Source organism: Rhipicephalus sanguineus, chromosome 10 (assembly GCF_013339695.2).
Source record: "Rhipicephalus sanguineus isolate Rsan-2018 chromosome 10, BIME_Rsan_1.4, whole genome shotgun sequence".
Classification (NCBI taxonomy): Eukaryota; Metazoa; Arthropoda; class Arachnida; order Ixodida; family Ixodidae; genus Rhipicephalus; species Rhipicephalus sanguineus.
Genome location: NC_051185.1, coordinates 68,117,854 through 68,135,702, shown reverse-complemented (window position 1 = coordinate 68,135,702; position 17,849 = coordinate 68,117,854). Strand labels below are relative to the sequence as shown.

Here is a 17,849-nt window from a genome sequence, read left to right as displayed (position 1 = left end):
GTCAAAGACCATGCAGTGAGAGAGCCGAGAAAGAGGCTTTGTATAACGTACAATGTCACGCAGTCCCTTTGCACGATCGACTTATTAGCGGTAAAACATAACAGGCGTCACCTGTCCTCTTGGTCAAAAAGGATGGAAGCTGGAGATTGTGCGCAGTCTATCGTGCTTTGAACAAGATAACCCACAAAGACGTACATCCGGTGCCACGAATCGACGACGCCCTTGACTCACTTCATGGCGCGAGATACTTCTCATTCATAGACCTACGCTCGGGTTACTGGCAGAATTCTGTTGGCGACGTAGACCAAGAAAAACTGTCTTTGTCAAAGCGGACGGCCTCTATCAGTTCAAGGTTATGCCTTTAGGGCTGGGCAAGTCCCCGGCAACGTTCGAACATATGATGGACTACCTCCTTCGTGGCTATAAATTGTGCATCTGTCTTTGCTACCTAGATGATGTCATTGTCTTTTCAACAACGTTTTAAGGCTATCTAACTCGTCTGTAGACCATTCTAGCTGTTTTTCGTCGAGCGGGGCTCCAGCTAAACTCCGAAAAGTACAATTTCGGCCGGCAACAAATCACTGTGCTTGGTCATCTTGTAAGCGCCACTGGTATACAACCTGACCCTGCCAAGATTAGCGCTGTGAAGAACTTCCCTGTGCCCTCTTCCACTAAAGGTGTTCGGAATTTTGTTTGCTTATGCTCCTACTTCCGACGTTTTATACGCAATTTCATCACTATTGCCCGACAGCTCACCCACCTCTTTAAAAAGGACATGCCCTTCTCGTGGGGCCAGGACCAAGCGGATACGTTCTCGGCACTGATGAAATTGCTCACTTCACCACCTATACTGGCCCACTTCGACCCATCGACGACTACTGAAGTTCGCACAGACGCCAGTGGTTATGGAATCGGCGATGTCCTCGCCCAACACCAGGGGGGGCAAACACGTGTTATTGCGGACACCTGCCGCCTTCTCTCCACATCTGAGCGAAACAATTCAATCACGGAGCGTGAGTGCCTCGCGTTGGTCTGGGCTGTCGCAAAATTTCGCCCCTACTTGTATGACCGTGAATTCTCAATTACCGACCACCATGCTCTCTGTTGGTTGTCAGCGCTCAATGACCAAACTGGTCGCCTTGTTCGCTGGGCTCTACGGCTCCAGGAGTATTCCTTTGACGTAATCGACAGATCTGGCAGGCTGCATGAAGACGCCGATTGTCTCTCGCATCATCCGGTGGAACCTGCTAGTCTCGCTGACCATCAAAATGATTCTTGTGTACTCACCATATCTGATTTGTGCGACATCGGCACAGAACAGCGTCGGGATGAAACCCCCAAGATGGTTATTCAGCAAGTGTCCTCGGGACGTTCCGATCCTTCTCTCCGCAGCCATGTCCTACACAGTGACGTTCTGTATCACCACAGCATGAATCCTGATGGTCCGGAATTTTCGCTAGTTATTCTCCGACACCTGCGTGCAACCATTCTTCAACATCTACATGATGCCCCGACTGCGGGACATCTGGGCGTTTCACGCACCAATGACCGCGTGCGGCAGTGGTCCTCTTGGCCTGGCCTGTATCGCTCTGTGCGCCGATATGTCGCTGCTTGCGAGCACTGTCAGCATCGCAAACGTCCTGCTCTTCCTCAGGCTGATCTGCTAACACCTATTGACATTCTACCGGAACCATTTTTCCGCGTTGGCCTCGACTTGCTCGGACCTTTTCCTACATCCGTATCGGGCAACAAATGGATTGTTGTCGCAACTGATTATGCGACCAGGTATGCCATAACGCGTGCCATGCCAACTAGCTGCGCTGCAGATGTCGCGGACTTTTTGCTCAATGACGTCATTCTTGGGCACGGGACTCTGTGCCAGCTTCTTACGAATCGTGGCCACTGCTTCCTCGCAAAGGTAATTGACAAAATCCCTCGTAGATGCTCTACCGAACATCACCTTACTACAGCTTGCCATTCACAGACAGTCTCACCGAGCGCCTCAACCTAACTCGTACGGACATGTTGCCAATATACGTCTCTACTGACCACCGTGATTGGGACGCAAATCTACCCTACGTTACGTTTGCGCACAATTCATCCCGGAATGACACCGCCGGCTACTCGCCGTTCTTTCTTTTGTACGGCCGCAACCCTACGTTGCCATTCGAGACGCTTCTTCCATCTAATCTCGCCGTACCGACCATGTATGCTCAGGACGTCGCTTTCGAGCCCGCGTGGCTCGCCGGATCGCTCACACTAGGCTCTGTGCTTCTCAGGCCTCACAAAAAGTGCGCTACGATAAGCGGGACCGCGAAGTCGACTACCCTTCTGAGTCTCTTGTCCTACTCTGGACGCAGTGTCGACGCGAAGGCTTGTGCGAGAAGCTCCTCCCTCGCTACACAGGGCCCTACAAAGTTCTCCGCAAGGTCAACGACGTCGATTACCTCATCACTCCCGTCCTTCCACGTTCGTCTTCTTCTGCTACACCACCTACTGCTGTCGTTCAAGTGTCGCGCCACAAGCACTATTACACTGTCCTGAATGACTTAGCATTCGCCGGCACGGCGCTCTGTCCGCCGGGGTTGATGTTACGAGGCATTCTGCACCGTTAGACAACCCAGGGATGAAGAAACAAAGAAGAAGCTTGAACGTGGCGCGAGATGCTGGCAGTCATTCAGTGGCACAGCTACTTGTACATATAGTATACCCGCTTCTGTCTTTTCAGTGTATCCTCATTCCCGTGACATTATGTACAAACTTTGAGCTCTCGATTGTTAAGGGTTTTCGGGAAAAAAGGGGCACATATGTGTTCCACTGACCACTGAGAGGCAGTCGTTTCAGAAAAAAAGTACCTTTATTTTTTATGCAAGGTTGCTGCTGCCTTACAAACCGCAAATGACAGAGCCTACAAATACCTACTCTCCATCACACACACACACAAAAAACTCAACCTAGTATCCATTGTACACTTGCTAACGGCGCTCGAGCGGCAGATGTGGGTTCTCGGCCTGCAACAGTCTAATTTTTGTACGCGGAGGAAGCTCAACTGCTTCCTCCACTGGAAGAGACTTTCCTGCGTGAAGCAGAACGAAAACTGGAGATTGCAATCAGTTGCACACACTGTTAGGCTGGCTACGCTTTCGGAAATATATCACAGAAAGGTTGTCAACTTTGCATTGCACAAAGTTTTGAGGAAAATGTATGGGTAGGAACGAATAAAACCACTGTAATAGCACATTTAGGAACTCCTGAGTATGAAATAAACTTTTCAAGCTTACCGCTCATGCTGAATCGGGTGGAGAGCGCGCTAAAAACTGATTAAGAAAGGATACAGCGCTTGCAAGCGAAATGGTTCGTTTGGAACACGGGCATGAGCTGGCACCTTGTGAATACGATAAAAACAACTACCAAATCCGCTTTCTAGAACATCGACGCAGTCGCACTAAAAGACTGACAGCAATCGATTTAGTGGTTTTGTTGTAAGAAACAGATCATGGTGAAGGGTGAAGAAAAAACGCCAGGCCTGCGCTGAAACCGCAGCACAGTCACAGCGAAAGCTGGAAGAGCGGCGTTTCTAGAGCCCGTTGATAAGCTCTCTTGGTGCTACAATACAAGTACACTAGAAAGGTACCCACTACGCCATAAATCACAATTTTTGTGAAGTTGGGAAGCACCTACTAAGCCATTATTCGTCATTCGGCGGAGAAGCGAGGCACCAGCTACAGGTCTTTAAGACATTATGTGCACTTTGTTGACGCAACGACTGATGACGATGAAGAATTATGGCTCAGCCCTTTGTAATGGGTTGGAAGCTTTAAACGGCCCACCAGTTATGTTATTTCCATTGGGTGACGCCCGGTCACTATTTCCCTTTCCCGTCATGCTGCATAACATACGATGACGTGGGAGAGGGACGGGGGGGGGCGAATAACTTTACTGACACCCCGAGGAAATGGATCATGCGCTTATGGGCTTCCTTGGCAACCAATACAAGTGCACTTGCGAAGAACGCACTACGCTATCAACCATTGTAATTTTACTGAGACCCCGAGCAAATGGATCATGCGCTAATGGGCTTCCTTGGCAACCAATACAAGTGCACTTGCGAGGACCCCACTACGCTATAAATCATTGTAATTTTACTGAGACCCCGAGGAAATGGATCATGCGCTTATGGGCTTCTTTGGCAACCAATACAAGTGCACGTGCGAGGAACCCACTACGCTATAAATCATTGTAATTTTTGAGAAGTAGGACAGCAGGCACTGTGCCATTTTTCGTCATTCTACAGAGAGCCGTGGTACCTGCTAAATGCCTGTAAGGCATTATGCGCACTTTATTGATGCTGTGTCTAATGACGATGAAGAATTATGGCAGAGCCCTTTGTAATGGGTTAGAAGCATTCAACAACCTACTCGTTGCGCAATTCGCATTGTTTGACGCCTGGTTACAGAATTCGCGTTGTGCGACGCTTGGTGCTTATTTTACTCTTCTACCACGCTATATTGCATATGCTAATGTGGTTCCTTCCCGACATGAAGCCTGTGTAGGACCTTTTTGCAAAGCAGTTTCAAGCACCGGCATGGCCCAGAGGTTGAATACTGGGCTCCCACGCAGAGGACCGAGGTTCGAACCTCGTTCCATCCTGGAATTTTTTTCTTATTTCGTTTTTTTTCTTATTTCGAGCGATACTGGTTACGGACACCGGCGGCGGCGGCGGCGGCGGCGGCGGACAACTACGGCACCAAAAACGGCCGGTGAAATGATCTCATAACAGCTTTCGCTGTAAAACGTGGGACATATGAGTCCCACTGCTCACAAAGGGTATCGCAGAAATTCCGGTATTGGTGTCGGTGTCGTTGGTTGTGAGCGAAAAATCAGCGTTGTCCGTGGCCAAAAAATTTAGAATTATGCAAATAAAATTATTAATAAAAATCTCCGTTTCGAGTGACAATCGAACCCAGACCTTCTGCGTGGCAAGCAGGTGTTCCACTACAGAGCTATGCCACTGCTTGAAACTGCCTCGAAAAACAAAAAGAAAAAAAAAACATGATATGAATGTCATGTAGTGGAAGGAGCCTCCTTAACGCTCATAATGTTCCATGGCAGAAGCGGAGAATCGCGCCAGGCGTCAAAACATGTGATTTGCGCAACGAATGAGTGTTTTATTGGCCCACCCATTACAAAGCACTCAGACATATTTACTCATGAGCAGCAAACACATCAACAAAGTGAACAGCTCCGTGGGTTCGCGTGTTGCCTTATAACGGGCCCTTCGCTGATTCGCAAAAGGAAGAATTGTGGCGTAGTGGGCACAGCACCACTGCAGGCATTTTAGTATAATTTGAAACTGCCAATGTTACGCTCACGGACGTTCGTTTTCTTGCGGTACGACTGAGGCATGCACCGAGAACGGAAGTAAGGCTAGCCATTGATAAGGCGATGCGCACGGGGCCCGATTACGCTATCATGTTCTACTCTTGGAGGCAAGGCTCAAGCGTCCTCCACTAAGCGGGCATGCTTGTATGAAGTTAGAGGCAGTCGCTTTACGACACAGCATTACTTGGCGGAATTCTTCTAGCATTTCCATGCGCCGACATACGAGCTACAAACTTTAATTGCTGTTTAAATGATTACGCATGCAAGGCAGTGAGGATCGACGCAAACTTTCTCCCTGATGTGAAGCGCAGTCATGCCTCCATATCACCAGGTTGTAGTAAAAGGGTAGCCATTATCATCTCTGCCTATGCGCTTAATCTATTGTCAGATTAATGAAACGCAGCACGCAACTGCCGCGTTACGTTATGGCGGTGGTTTGAGGCAGTCTTCACTGTCATGCGTGCGTAATCATGCGAACTGCAATTGAGCTCTGCAGCCAGATATACAGGAGCACGTACATCCTAGAAGAATTCGGCCAAGTAGAAATGTGCAGAAGCACGACTGCCTCTATGTTTTGCATACAAACGTGCCCGCTTGCTGCAGTCACTGAAGAGTTCATTATTCGATCTTAGCTCATTTGGCGGGTGACAACGATAAGTGTCCTATCACTTTTTGTTTCCCTGGATGCATAAATTATTTTGAGAGGTGGTCTTTATGTTACCTCGCAGCGCTAAAGTTTAAGAAAACCAATAACCTTATCTTTGATCACCCTGTATATTGTAGCATGTGTCAAGACGTTTATTAGCGGGCACTCGGCGACGGCGCACGTCAGTCAAAGCGGGGCCGACTCTCTGCACGAGGGGCGTGCTCTCAGAGAAGAGTACGACCCACTAGAAGGCGCTCGAGAGGACGAGCCATTACTGAGTAGGAACGCTTCGCTACAATTACCCCAGGTAAGAAAAGGGATCCGCCTGGCGACCTAGCAGCTTGTCACTATGAGCGGGTCATGGTAGGGCTTCAGGCGCGCCACGTTGACAATGTCGCGCCCTCGATGGCGCGTGTCCGAAGATCGTTCGATGGGTTCGATCAGGTGGTTGACCGGGGATGTGCGTTCGACGACATGGTAGGGGCTTTTGTATTTGGGCAGTAGTTTGGAAGAGAGGCCAGTTGCAGTGGTACGGACCGAGAGCCATACCAGCGCTCCAGGAAGGAACGTGGGCGCAGAACTGGTGATGTCACCGTGAATGCTTTTCTGCCGCTCTTGGTTATGCGTAATAAAGGCCTTGGAGAGCTCGCGACACTCCTCAGCAAGTCTGGCTGTGGCAGAAATAGGCGCACATTCAGATCGATCCGGCTTGTAGGGAAGGATTGTGTCGATTGTGTGCGACGGGTGCCTGCCTGTGATAACTGAAGTGGCCGTGCGTGAGGCGAAGTGGCGTAATCGTGTTTGAAGTGCGCGCCACAGAGGCCATCGAAGAAGACGACGCACGAAAATCGGGGAACGTGATGGTTCGAAGTAGAAGGGGAAGAAGTGAGGCAGAGGTGGCTGGAGGTCGAAGAACCAGGGCGTGGGAGCAGTGACCCGTCGGGTTAATGTAACGAGCTGTATATGGCGAGACAGAGCTCTAAACGACGTGCTCGTGTTTGTGTGAAAAGAACTACGATGACTTAACCGTCATCGGGACAATAACGAGGCCGTTTATGCAATCACACCAAAAAATGTATTTACAAAAGACTAGAAAGGTCTAATAATAAATGAAGTAAGAAAAAATTAACAAATGCTTGGAATGCTGGAGTAAGAGTCACAAGGGCATAGTACAAAAACCAGAAAGAGTTCACCGGAGAGGAAAGCGGTGGTCAAGTCCCGGCGGCAAACTCGACGCTGGGAAGGGACGGCCGACGCTGGGGTAGAACGGTGCGTCCGATGACAGCCGCAGCCAAGAACGCGGCTCACTGCGGAGGTCGTTGACCTGGAGCCCGCAAGGCGTTTGCCCTGCCCATCTCGAACGCTGGCCGGCGCTCGCTGCCGTAGATGCTGGACTTGCCTGGCGGAAACGTCCTGGCGACGTTTCACCCACGCCAGGCCCGAAGCGCAAGGACGACTGGTATGGTCCCAGGTGGGAGCCTGCTGAGACCTCGAGTCCGCAACCCGACGGGTCACTGCTCCCACGCCCTGGTTCTTTGACCTCCAGCCACCTCTGCCTCACTTCTTCCCCTTCTACTTCGAACCATCACGTTCCCCGATTTTCGTGCGTCGTCTTCTTCGATGGCCTCTGTGGCGCGCACTTCAAACACGATTACGCCACTTCGCCTCACGCACGGCCACTTCAGTTATCAGACTGCCATACAATAAAATATATGGTGAGAAACCAGTAGTGCTCTGAGGGGCGGTATTGTAGGCGTACGTGACGAAGGGCAGAATGACATCCCAAGTTATGTGGTCGGAGGCGACGTACATGGAGAGCATGTCGCCGAGCGTGCGGTTAAAGCGTTCGCTGAGGCCATTGGTCTGCGGGTGGTAAGCAGTAGTTTTGCGGTGAACAACGCTGCACCCTTTGAGAATGGCTTCGACGACTTCCGACAAGAAGACACGGCCTCGATCACTGAGCAGCTCCTGGGGTGGACCATGGCGCAGCATGAATTGGCGGAGCAGGAAGGAGGCAACATCGCGCGCCGTAGCCGCTGGGAGGGCGGCAGTTTCGGCGTATCGCGTAAGGTGGTCAACAGCGACGATGGCCCAGCGGTTACCAGCCGACGTTAAAGGAAGTGGCCCATACGAATCGATGCCAACGCGCCCAAACGGTCGGTCATGGCAAGGTAGAGGTTTCAGACCTGCCGGCGACAGGTGCGTTGAAGTTTTACGGCGCTGACAATCGATGTAGGAGCGAACTAACTTCTGCACGTAGCGGTACATCCCCCGCCAAAAGTACCGTTGGCGAATACAGTGGTAGGTTTTCGATGCCCCATAGCGTGCACACTGCGGATCAGAGTGAAACGACTCGCATATGCCAGAACGCCGACTGCGGGGTATTATTAGTAGACACTGGCGGCCGTCGCCGTTGTAATTGCGTCGGTGGAGCAGGTCGTCGCGAACGGCGAAATGGAGGGCTTGACGACGCAACGCGCGAGTGGATGGTGTGGACGGTGGATCAGTCAGCAAGTCTATCAGTGAGTCAATTCATTGATCCTTGCGCTGTTCGGTAGCGATGGTGTGAACGTCGATGGAAGAAACGGCAAAGTGAGACACTGAGCTGTGGGCATTGTTGTCGTCAGGCACGGGAGAGCGCGACAGGGCGTCGGTGTCAGCATGCTGGCATCCGTTGCGGTACAGCACGCGGATGTCGTAGACTTGCAGGCGAAGTGCCCAACGGGCGAGACGCCCTGAGAGATCCTTCAAAGACGACAACCAACACAGTGCATGATGGTCGGTGACGACATCAAATGGGCGACCATACAAATAAGGTCGGAACTTCGTAAGGGCCCAGATGATTGCCAGGCATTCTTTCTCCGCGACGGTGCACTTGGCCTGGGCTTTAGTAAGCGTACGACTTGCATATGCGACGACATATTCCGGAAACCCAGGTTTGCGCTGCGCAATGACAGCACCGAGGCCAACACCGCTGGCGTCCGTGTGTACCTCTGTAGGGGCCGTAGGGTCGTAGTGGCGTAGTATGGAAGGAGACGTCAACAAACGACGGAGCTTTGCAAAGGCGTCGTCGCACTCTGCCGACCACGAATTGAGGGGCTCGTTACTTCCAAGGAGCTTCGTCAGCGGTGATATGATAGTCGCGAAGTTCCGGATGAAGCGCCGAAAGTAGGAGCATAGTCCTACGAAACTGCGCAGTTCGTTCACGGACGTAGGTTTGGGGTACGCTGTCACGGCCCGAGGCTTTGATGGATCGGGGAGGATGCCGTCCTTGGACACGACGTATCCTAGTATCGTCAGCTGCCGTGCTGGAAATCGGGACGTCTTTAGATTCAGTCGTAGCCCAGCGTCGCTCAAACGTGTCAAAACCTGCCGCAGGCGTTGAAGATGCGTTGAGAAGTCCGGGGCGAAAACGACGACGTCGTCGAGGTAGCACAGGCACTTAAGCCATTTCACGTTGCGCAGAACGGTATCCATCATGCGCTCAAAGGTCGCGGGCGCATTGCACAGCCCAAACGGCATGACTTTGAATTAGTACAAGCCGTCGGGTGTGACAAAAGCTGTCTTCGGTCGAGCGTCATCAGCCATGGGGACTTGACATTACCCTGAGCGCAAATCGAGCGATGAAAACAGACAGACAGACAGACAGAGAACTTTATTCAGGTCCTGGGGAACTGCGTTGTAACGCCCCCTTTTAGGGGGAATCCGTAGCAGTCGCGGGCCGCTCCTACGTAGGGACCGGAAGACCGTGGCCCTCCGCCCTCTCGCAGGCCCTCTGGACAGCCCGAAGTTGAACCAAAAGGTCGCCGCTGTTAAGGGCTTCCTCCCAGTCCTCTTCTTTGTTGAACTCTGCGTCACGTAACGCAGGACATTGCCAGAGCATATGAGGTAATGAGCAATACGCCTCTCCGCAGTCCGGATAATGCGGTTCGATGTTGGGCGAGAAGTGACTGAACCTGCCCCTCGAAGGGAAAGACCCCGTTTGGAGCATCCTGAAGGCCGACGATTGCGGTCGAGTAAGTTTACGATGAGGAAGTGGAAAAGCCCTCCGAGATAGATGATAATGAGTCATGATCTCGTGGAAAGTGAGTAGCGAGTCTCTGTATCTTCCGGCGTCCCCGCCTGCGAATTCACCGGGACCGCCGCGGTGAGCGATACCTCGCGCACGGTCATGGGCAAACTCATTGGCGTTGGGGACATTGGGATGTACGTTGGCCCCCATGTGGGCCGGGAACCATGTTATGGTGTGAAACCCGACAGCTCCCTCACAGCCGAGGATGGCCGCTGCCTCACGCGAGATCGAGCCAGAGGCGAAAGCCCTAGCTGCGGAACGCGAGTCTGTAAAGACATTTGGACGCGATGGGTCCTTCATTGCTATGGAGATGGCGATTTGCGCAGCCACCGTTGCCGAAACCTTTCTAACCGAGGCAGAGCATAGGAGTGTGCCACTATGATCGACCGAGACCACTGCGAAGCGATCCGAACGCCCGTACTGGGCTGCATCGACAAAGGTCGCGAGATCCGGACTGTCTGCAACCGATTTTAATAAAGAACGAGCGCGAGCAATGCGGCGCCCTACATTGTATTGTGGGTGCACATTTCTTGGAAGTGGAGCTACCAGAAACGTGCCTCTGATCAAAGGTGGTAGTGTCACATTACGCTGGGTAGTCTCCGTCGGACCACAGCCTATGGACTCCAGGATGCGCCTACCAGCCCGCGAGGACGATAGTCGCACGACCTGAGCCATCTGCTGGGCCTCGATCACCTCCGAGAGGGAGTTATGTATGCCCAATTGTAGGAGCTTCTCGGTACTGGTGTGGATAGGCAAGCCTAGAACTCGCTTTATGCTTTTGCGCATTAGCGTATCAATTTTTGCCTCTTCCCTTTTGGACCAGTGCAACGCCGACGCGACATAATTAATGTGGCTCATGAGAAATGCATGATAGAGCCGAAGGAGATTGCTCTCGCTCAGCCCACCCCTGCGGTTCGAAACCCTGAGTATGAGCCTAAGCATGTTCTCCGTCTTTGAGGTGATGCGGGCTATAGTCCGTGAGTTGCCCCCCTTGGACTCTAGCAGGAGTCCGAGGACCCTGATGGAGTCCACCCTGGGTATTTTCTGCCCAGCCCGTCTGTGTAAAGCTATGGGAATCTGTTCTAAAGAAGTGAGGTTCCTCAGCCCTTGTCGGGTGGGTCTGTATAGTAATAACTCAGACTTGGCCGATGACAGGCTCAGGCCTGAACCGACTAGAAAGTTCTCTGTGATGTCTAGTGCCTCTTGAAGGGCCTGCTCTACCCCGGCGTCGGACCCTCCCATGCACCACACGGTGATATCGTCCGCGTACAGAGCATGGTTAGCTCCGCGCACCGTAGCGAGTCGCTCCGAGAGGCCCTTCATGGCAATATTGAAGAGTAGAGGAGAGATAACTGCCCCCTGTGGGGTACCTCTCGCTCCCAAGGTAAATTCTGCGGATTGGATTTGACCGATTCTAATGGTAGCCCTGCGATCCCTGAGAAAGGAGCTAACGTATGCATGGAACCGTTGTCCTAGACCCATATCCGAAATTGCCTCAAGCACAAACTTGTGCGAGATATTATCAAAAGCTTTGGCCAGGTCTAGAGCTAGTATGCCTCTAGTATCCCTAGTGTTGTTGTCAATGATTTTTCTCTTTATAAGGAGCATGACGTCCTGTGTGGATAGTGCAGGTCTGAATCCTACCATATTCTGTGGAAATAGCTCTTTGCTTTCTATGTACTCGGACACCCGATGGTGGATTGCATGTTCGGCCACCTTGCCCACGCAGGACGTAAGCGAGATGGGTCGCATGTTCTCCAGCGCTAGAGGCTTGCCTGGCTTTGGGATGAGCGCTACCGAAGCTGTCTTCCAGGATTCGGGGACGTGCCCCGTCTCCCAGATTTTGTTGATTTCCTCGGTAAGCTTCTCGACGGATTTGCCATCCAAGTTACGTAAGAGCTTATTTAAGATTCCATCCGGGCCCAGGGCAGAGCGTCCGTTGAGCTCGTGGAGGACCGCCCAAATTTGTTTCAGTGAAAGGAGCGTCCAGCTCCTCCACCGTTCCACCCCTGTAATGCGGATAATCCGCACTGCCGGAAGGGCCCAGCGGAAGATAGCTGTCCGCTAATCTCTTCAGAAGGGCCTTTTCGGATATTCCCTTAGCTTTTTGGTTGTGAACGATTCTGTCAATAGCCAATCTCTGATTTCCCTTCGACTGTGACTCATCAAGTAAGTGTTTGAGGAGGTTCCATTTGGCCCCCACTCTCATCTGTCCGTCAACCGAAGAACATACTTCATTCCACTGCTGTTTGGAGAGTTCAATAGAGTACGCCTCGATCTCGCGATTGATTTCCGCAATTTTCTTTCGAAGTCTGCGATTGAGCCTTTGCGTCCTCCATCGGGACAGGATGGAATTCTTTGCCTCTAAGAGATGCGCGAGACGTGCATCCATCCGATCAACCCTCAGGTCCGTTTTGACAACCTTGGTCGCAGCATTAGCATCCTCCTTGAGCTTTGCAAAGAGGAACTCTGCTCCTTGGAGGCTGTCAATGGCGTCGTCTATTCGAGGTAGGGGATAAACCTCCTTACGGGTGATCTTATTGAGTCGTCGGTAGTCCACACAGAACCGCACAGAGCCGTCTTTCTTCGCAATGAGAACGACAGGATACGCCCACGTGCTGTTTGAGGGTCGAATAACTTTGCGGCGAAGCATGTCTTCGACTTGCTCGTTAATTACACGACGCTCTCTTGGCGACACGCAATATAGACGTTGCCGCAGTGGTGGTTGGGTGCCAGTGTCGATGCGATGCATGACAGCAGACGTGCGGCCGAGAGAAGTTTGTGCGACATCGAACGAAATTCTTCCAACAGGCATAGAAGCTGGGTACGCTCGACCGACGTAAGGTTTTCAGCAATCGAGAAAACAACTACATCAGCGGGTGACGAATCAGATGTGGAAACAGCACTGAGCGAACGGGAGCTGGTGCAGTGCGGGTCACCCGGTGCGTCCATAACTTGTGCGTCTTCGAGGGCTTCCACTCTGCGGAGACATTTCTCTTGCACCAACCTAACAATGTACGGGGATGGGTTCGTAACAAAAATATCGGTGTTGCCCTGAATGACTTGCTCGGTCGCAAAGGGCCCGAACAAGCCTTTCTTAGTGAAAAAGCTGTCAGATGGAGAAAGGAGTGCCACGGCATCGGCGAGACCGGTGCAATAGACTGACACAGCCGTTGACGAGTTTGCAGGAACTGTGGTGTCGTCTTTGACGAGTACCTTGGTCGCAGCCGGTGGACTCTCCACCGGCGTCAAATCTGAGAATGTTCAGAGCTCTATTTCGCCTGGTGCGCAACGAATTACGGCGCCGTGACGGGCGAGAAAATCCCATCCCAGGATGACGTCGTGAGAGCATGAACAAATTATGATGAATTCGACGGCGTACAGAGCTTCCTGAATGATGACACGGGCTGTGCACGCCGCTATCGGGTGAATATTTTGGGCGCTGGCTGTACGGAGGAAGAGCCCGCAAGCACACCACAAGCACGTCTGTACAGAGGGAGAGCACACCACAAACACGTCTACTACGTTTGATGGGCTTTGCTGAGGGCTTTGGCAGTTCGATAGCATCGCAGCCCTTGCCTCTTGGCCTGCGACGACTAGTTTTCCTGGTCTCGTGCGACCGGACGAGGCCGCATCGGTGACAGTGAGCGGCGTTGTGGGGACGGTGAACGACAGGTAAATGGACCTGGGCGTGACGTCGGTGTCATAGGCGGCGGCGGGTCATAACGAATACGGGCGGCTGGACTGGTTGGTGACGGTTGATCCGACTCGAGGCGGCTACACGCGATTGCAATAGCGGGCGACGTGACCGGCGCAACCGCACGCAAAGCAGATCGGGCGGTTGTCGGAAGTGCGCCATGGGTGTTCCGGGCTAGGTCCCATCCACGTCGCAGGACGCGTGGGACGGGGCAGCTGCTGATATGACGACTGCATGGTGGGCTGCAGTTGGGGCGTATAGATAATGTCGGCGTACGCAGCCGGCACACTCGCTTCGAAGGCCTGAGGCCTGGCGATGGCTCCGGCGTATGTTAGCGCGGGCACCACAGGGAGCGCTGGGGGCGGCCTGGATACAACTTGCACGTAACAGAGCGGCGCAGGCGCCGGAGGGGGCTGGTGGTATTCCGGCATGACCTCCGCGATTTCCTGCTCAATAGCTCGGCGTAGGGGAGGCAGCAGTGTAGTCGACGGCTGTTCAACATGCTGCGGGTGAGAGAAGGCCAGTAGAGAATACTGGCGGGCAATTTCCTCGCGCACGAATGACTTGATCTCGGCGAGTAAGACGGAGTGGTCCGACACGGCCGACAAGCCAGCGAGATCGGCGTCGCGTGATGGAGGTCGACGCGTCATCAGCCACTGCCGGCGCAGGTCCTCGTAGCTTTGGCACAGTGTGATGACCTCTGCCACAATGCGAGGGTTTTTGGCAAGCAGCATGGTGAAGGCATCGTCGTTGATACTTTTCATGACGTTCCGGATCTTGTCGGCTTCATACATGGTCGCGTTCGCTTTCTTGCACAAGTCGAGCACGTCTTCAATGTAGCTCGTGAAAGACTCGCCGGAGTGCTGGGTTCGTTCGCGTAAACGCTGTTCGGCTTGCAGCTTGCGAACGGAAGGGCGGCCAAACACGTCGATGATGGCGGTCTTGAAAACAAACCACGTAGCGAAATCGGATGCGTGGTTGTTGTACCATAGGCTTGCTACACCCGCGAGGTAGAAAACGAGGTTGCTCAGTTTGCCTGCCTCGTCCCATTTATTGGGGACGCTCACACGCTCGTAAATCGTGCGCCAGTACTCGACGTCGGTGCCATCCGCGCCGGTGAAGACAGGAGGGTCGCAGATGCGGGGGAAACCTGGACATGGCGTCGGTGCAAGAGAAGGCGTTTGCTGGGCGCTGTTTTGAGTCATGGTAGCAGGCACGGTACGGGATCGAAGCTCCAAGGGCATCGAATGCGGACCGTAGTTGTTTAAAGGGCAAAGCATTCTCCACCAAATTGTCAAGACCTTTATTAGCGGGCACTCGGCGACGGCGCACGACAGCGACAGTCTTGCTTGCTTGTTTGCTTGTTCCCATTTGTTGGCTCTTACCCACTACGGGGAATCGGCCATGAAACCGGCGGTTAATTTAATAATTTAAATATATATATAAAGAATGAGGAATAAATCAATCGCCGAAGGAAGAAACCAAGTTTTAAGAATGACTTGTGGATATGGAATAAGGTGCAGGATAATACCACAATATGAGAAACAATGAATGAATGAATGAAAGGAAGACTGGAGTACCAAATTTTGTTAAGGAATAAGTTAACAGGGCATTCCACTTCCAGTCTTCGAGTGGGACACCATTTATTATTCCAGCCGAATGAAAGATGACCATATTTGGGAACTGGTAATTTCATACTTTTGGCATATTGAAATTAAGAATACTTCCGAAATCTCGAATCAGTAATAAAAGCTGTGTCAGGTACAATGGACAAAATAGGACCACACAGAGACCGCCGCGCGAAAGTGTCTGTCATCTCGTTTATTAGTATGCCACAATGACCTGGGACCCATACCAACCACACGGTACTCAAATTTTTTGGGATTAAGGAAGTGAATGCATTCAGAACGGGAGACTCAGAAGCAGTAGAAGATAAAGATGTACATACTGTCAGCGAATCAGTAACTATAACAACTGATGACTTATTTACTGGTAGTTTTCGAAGGGCTAAAATAATTTCGAGGAGCTCAGCTTCGAATATGGGAGTATAATCTGGGAGGCGCAAGGAGTGCGACCATAATAAAGCTTCTGAAAATACGCCCACTCCCGCTTTCTCTTCGCACATGGATGCATCAGTGGCAATTATGTTATCTATGCGCGATCGAATTAAATGATCCTTTAACAATCCTATTAAATTTCTAGAAGGTAAGAGTTTGGCATTAGATGGGAATATATCATCAAATTCAATTTTTGCTATTGCCGATGATTTATCGTTTGCTACGATGTCACGTATGTTAACATTTAATGATTCTAGTTGGTCCTGTACGAACAAAACTTGTGGCTTATATACTCGAGACCAAGGCTCATTAAAAAAGGTTGACGATTCAGCTACGAATACGAACTGCACTCGACTTTGTGAGGACTCAAAAATTTTTAACTATATTTTGACGGTGTGAATGCGGAATCTGCAAACTAGAGTGGGGATTCGGGCTTCTAGGTATAGAATACTGTTTGCTGTAAATTTTTGTACCCCTAGACAACTTCGAAGGGCCTCTCGCTCTATGAGAACCAGGGGATGAAACTTGTATGCAGGCCCCCCTGAGTATAATATGCAACCAAACTCTAAAATTGGTCGAACATACATCCGATAAATCATAAGTAGCTTGTCTCTGCGTAGCCCAGAAGGATGGTGACCAAGCTTACGTGACATCCCAAGAGCGCGTGTTGCCTTATATTTGACGTGCTCAATGTGTTTGCGCCAGCCAAAACGGGGCCGACTCTCCGCACGAGGGGCGTGCTCTCAGAGAAGAGGGCGGCGCACTAGAAGGCGCTTGAGAGGACGACCCATTACTGAGTAGGAATGCTTCGCTACACATAAAATGTCTACGATCAAAAGCTGTTTGCTTAAAAATTTCTTAAGTGCTACTAACTTTGTTTCATTTGAATAATGTATCTCTAAGTATCTCTAAAGCCTTGCATTTCTTGCTGAAAATTTATAGGTTTCATTCTGAAACAATTTATTCGGGTTGCTTTAGCTGCTTAAGATGACGCCTTTTCATACACTGCGCTGTCAATGGTTTTTGCTTGTGGCTGTGGTAATTGATGGAGGTGACTGATCTACTTCCCGACTGGCGAACAGGTTGCCATCTATTTGCAAGAAGTTCAATGAGAAGCCTCCACACGATGGCGCAAATACCGGTGTGGAGTTCTAGCTTGTCCATAAAGGTATAACCGTATGCGCGATACCGTATCGCCGAACAGGCGCACAGCAGCAACAACGCTGGTAGCGAGATTTTTTGTGACGCATTGTGCGCGCGTAGATAACATAAAACTGCAATGACTTTTCATATTCTAATTATCTGCTGCCCTAAAGCGTTCTAAGCGACGTACTTACTAGCGTGAAATCCTTTAACAATTTTTACTCTACGAGATAACATGTACAGCCGAGAAACCTCTCAGACTTCTTGTGTAGCAGAAAAAAGCTTCACAGGGCACCGCCGCTATTCAGACTATTGACACTTATAGCTCCAATTACCTGGTGATTAGTAACAGCAGAAACCAAAAAATTGGGGAAGCCTAAAAAAGGAAAACCAGTATATCTAAATGAAATAGGAAGGCGGTTATCAAACCATCACAGTGAATATGTAGAGAAAAACAATACAAAAGGGTACCCCTGGTAGCTATGACTAATAGGCATGAAATATCGTCAACCTACACGCTAAGTCTAATCCATAGAAATTCAGTAACTACCCTGTCGAGAAATTTCATGACACATGTGGCACATATTCAATAATAGCATATTAACACATATGAATCATGTGTGTTCTTGTACGATCATACGAGATTATTGCATATGTGTCGTATCGATTTTTCGATGCAGCATGAAACAGCGTTTTGGGACGCTCACAAGGAAATTACTGCGTTTGATATAACAATGTTTCTTGAATCCCCTTTCTAACATATTTATTATTGCTCATAAGGATTACCATTATTGTAATGAAAAATCAATTTCGTTGTTCTGCGATGTTGCAAGCAGAATGCCTGTTGCTGTA

General features: G+C 50.9%; 1 protein-coding gene across 1 annotated transcript; it reads right to left on the bottom strand.

Moving 5' to 3' along the window:
- Positions 1-2,975: 2,975 nt before the first annotated feature.
- LOC119406469 (uncharacterized) lies at positions 2,976-11,423 on the bottom strand. The gene is made up of 3 exons (XM_037673217.1): positions 11,006-11,423; positions 10,187-10,366; positions 2,976-3,076 (listed from the first exon to the last, which is right to left on the bottom strand). The coding sequence occupies exons 1-3, from the start codon at positions 11,421-11,423 to the stop codon at positions 2,976-2,978; spliced, it is 699 nt and encodes a 232-aa protein (XP_037529145.1).
- Positions 11,424-17,849: the final 6,426 nt, after the last annotated feature.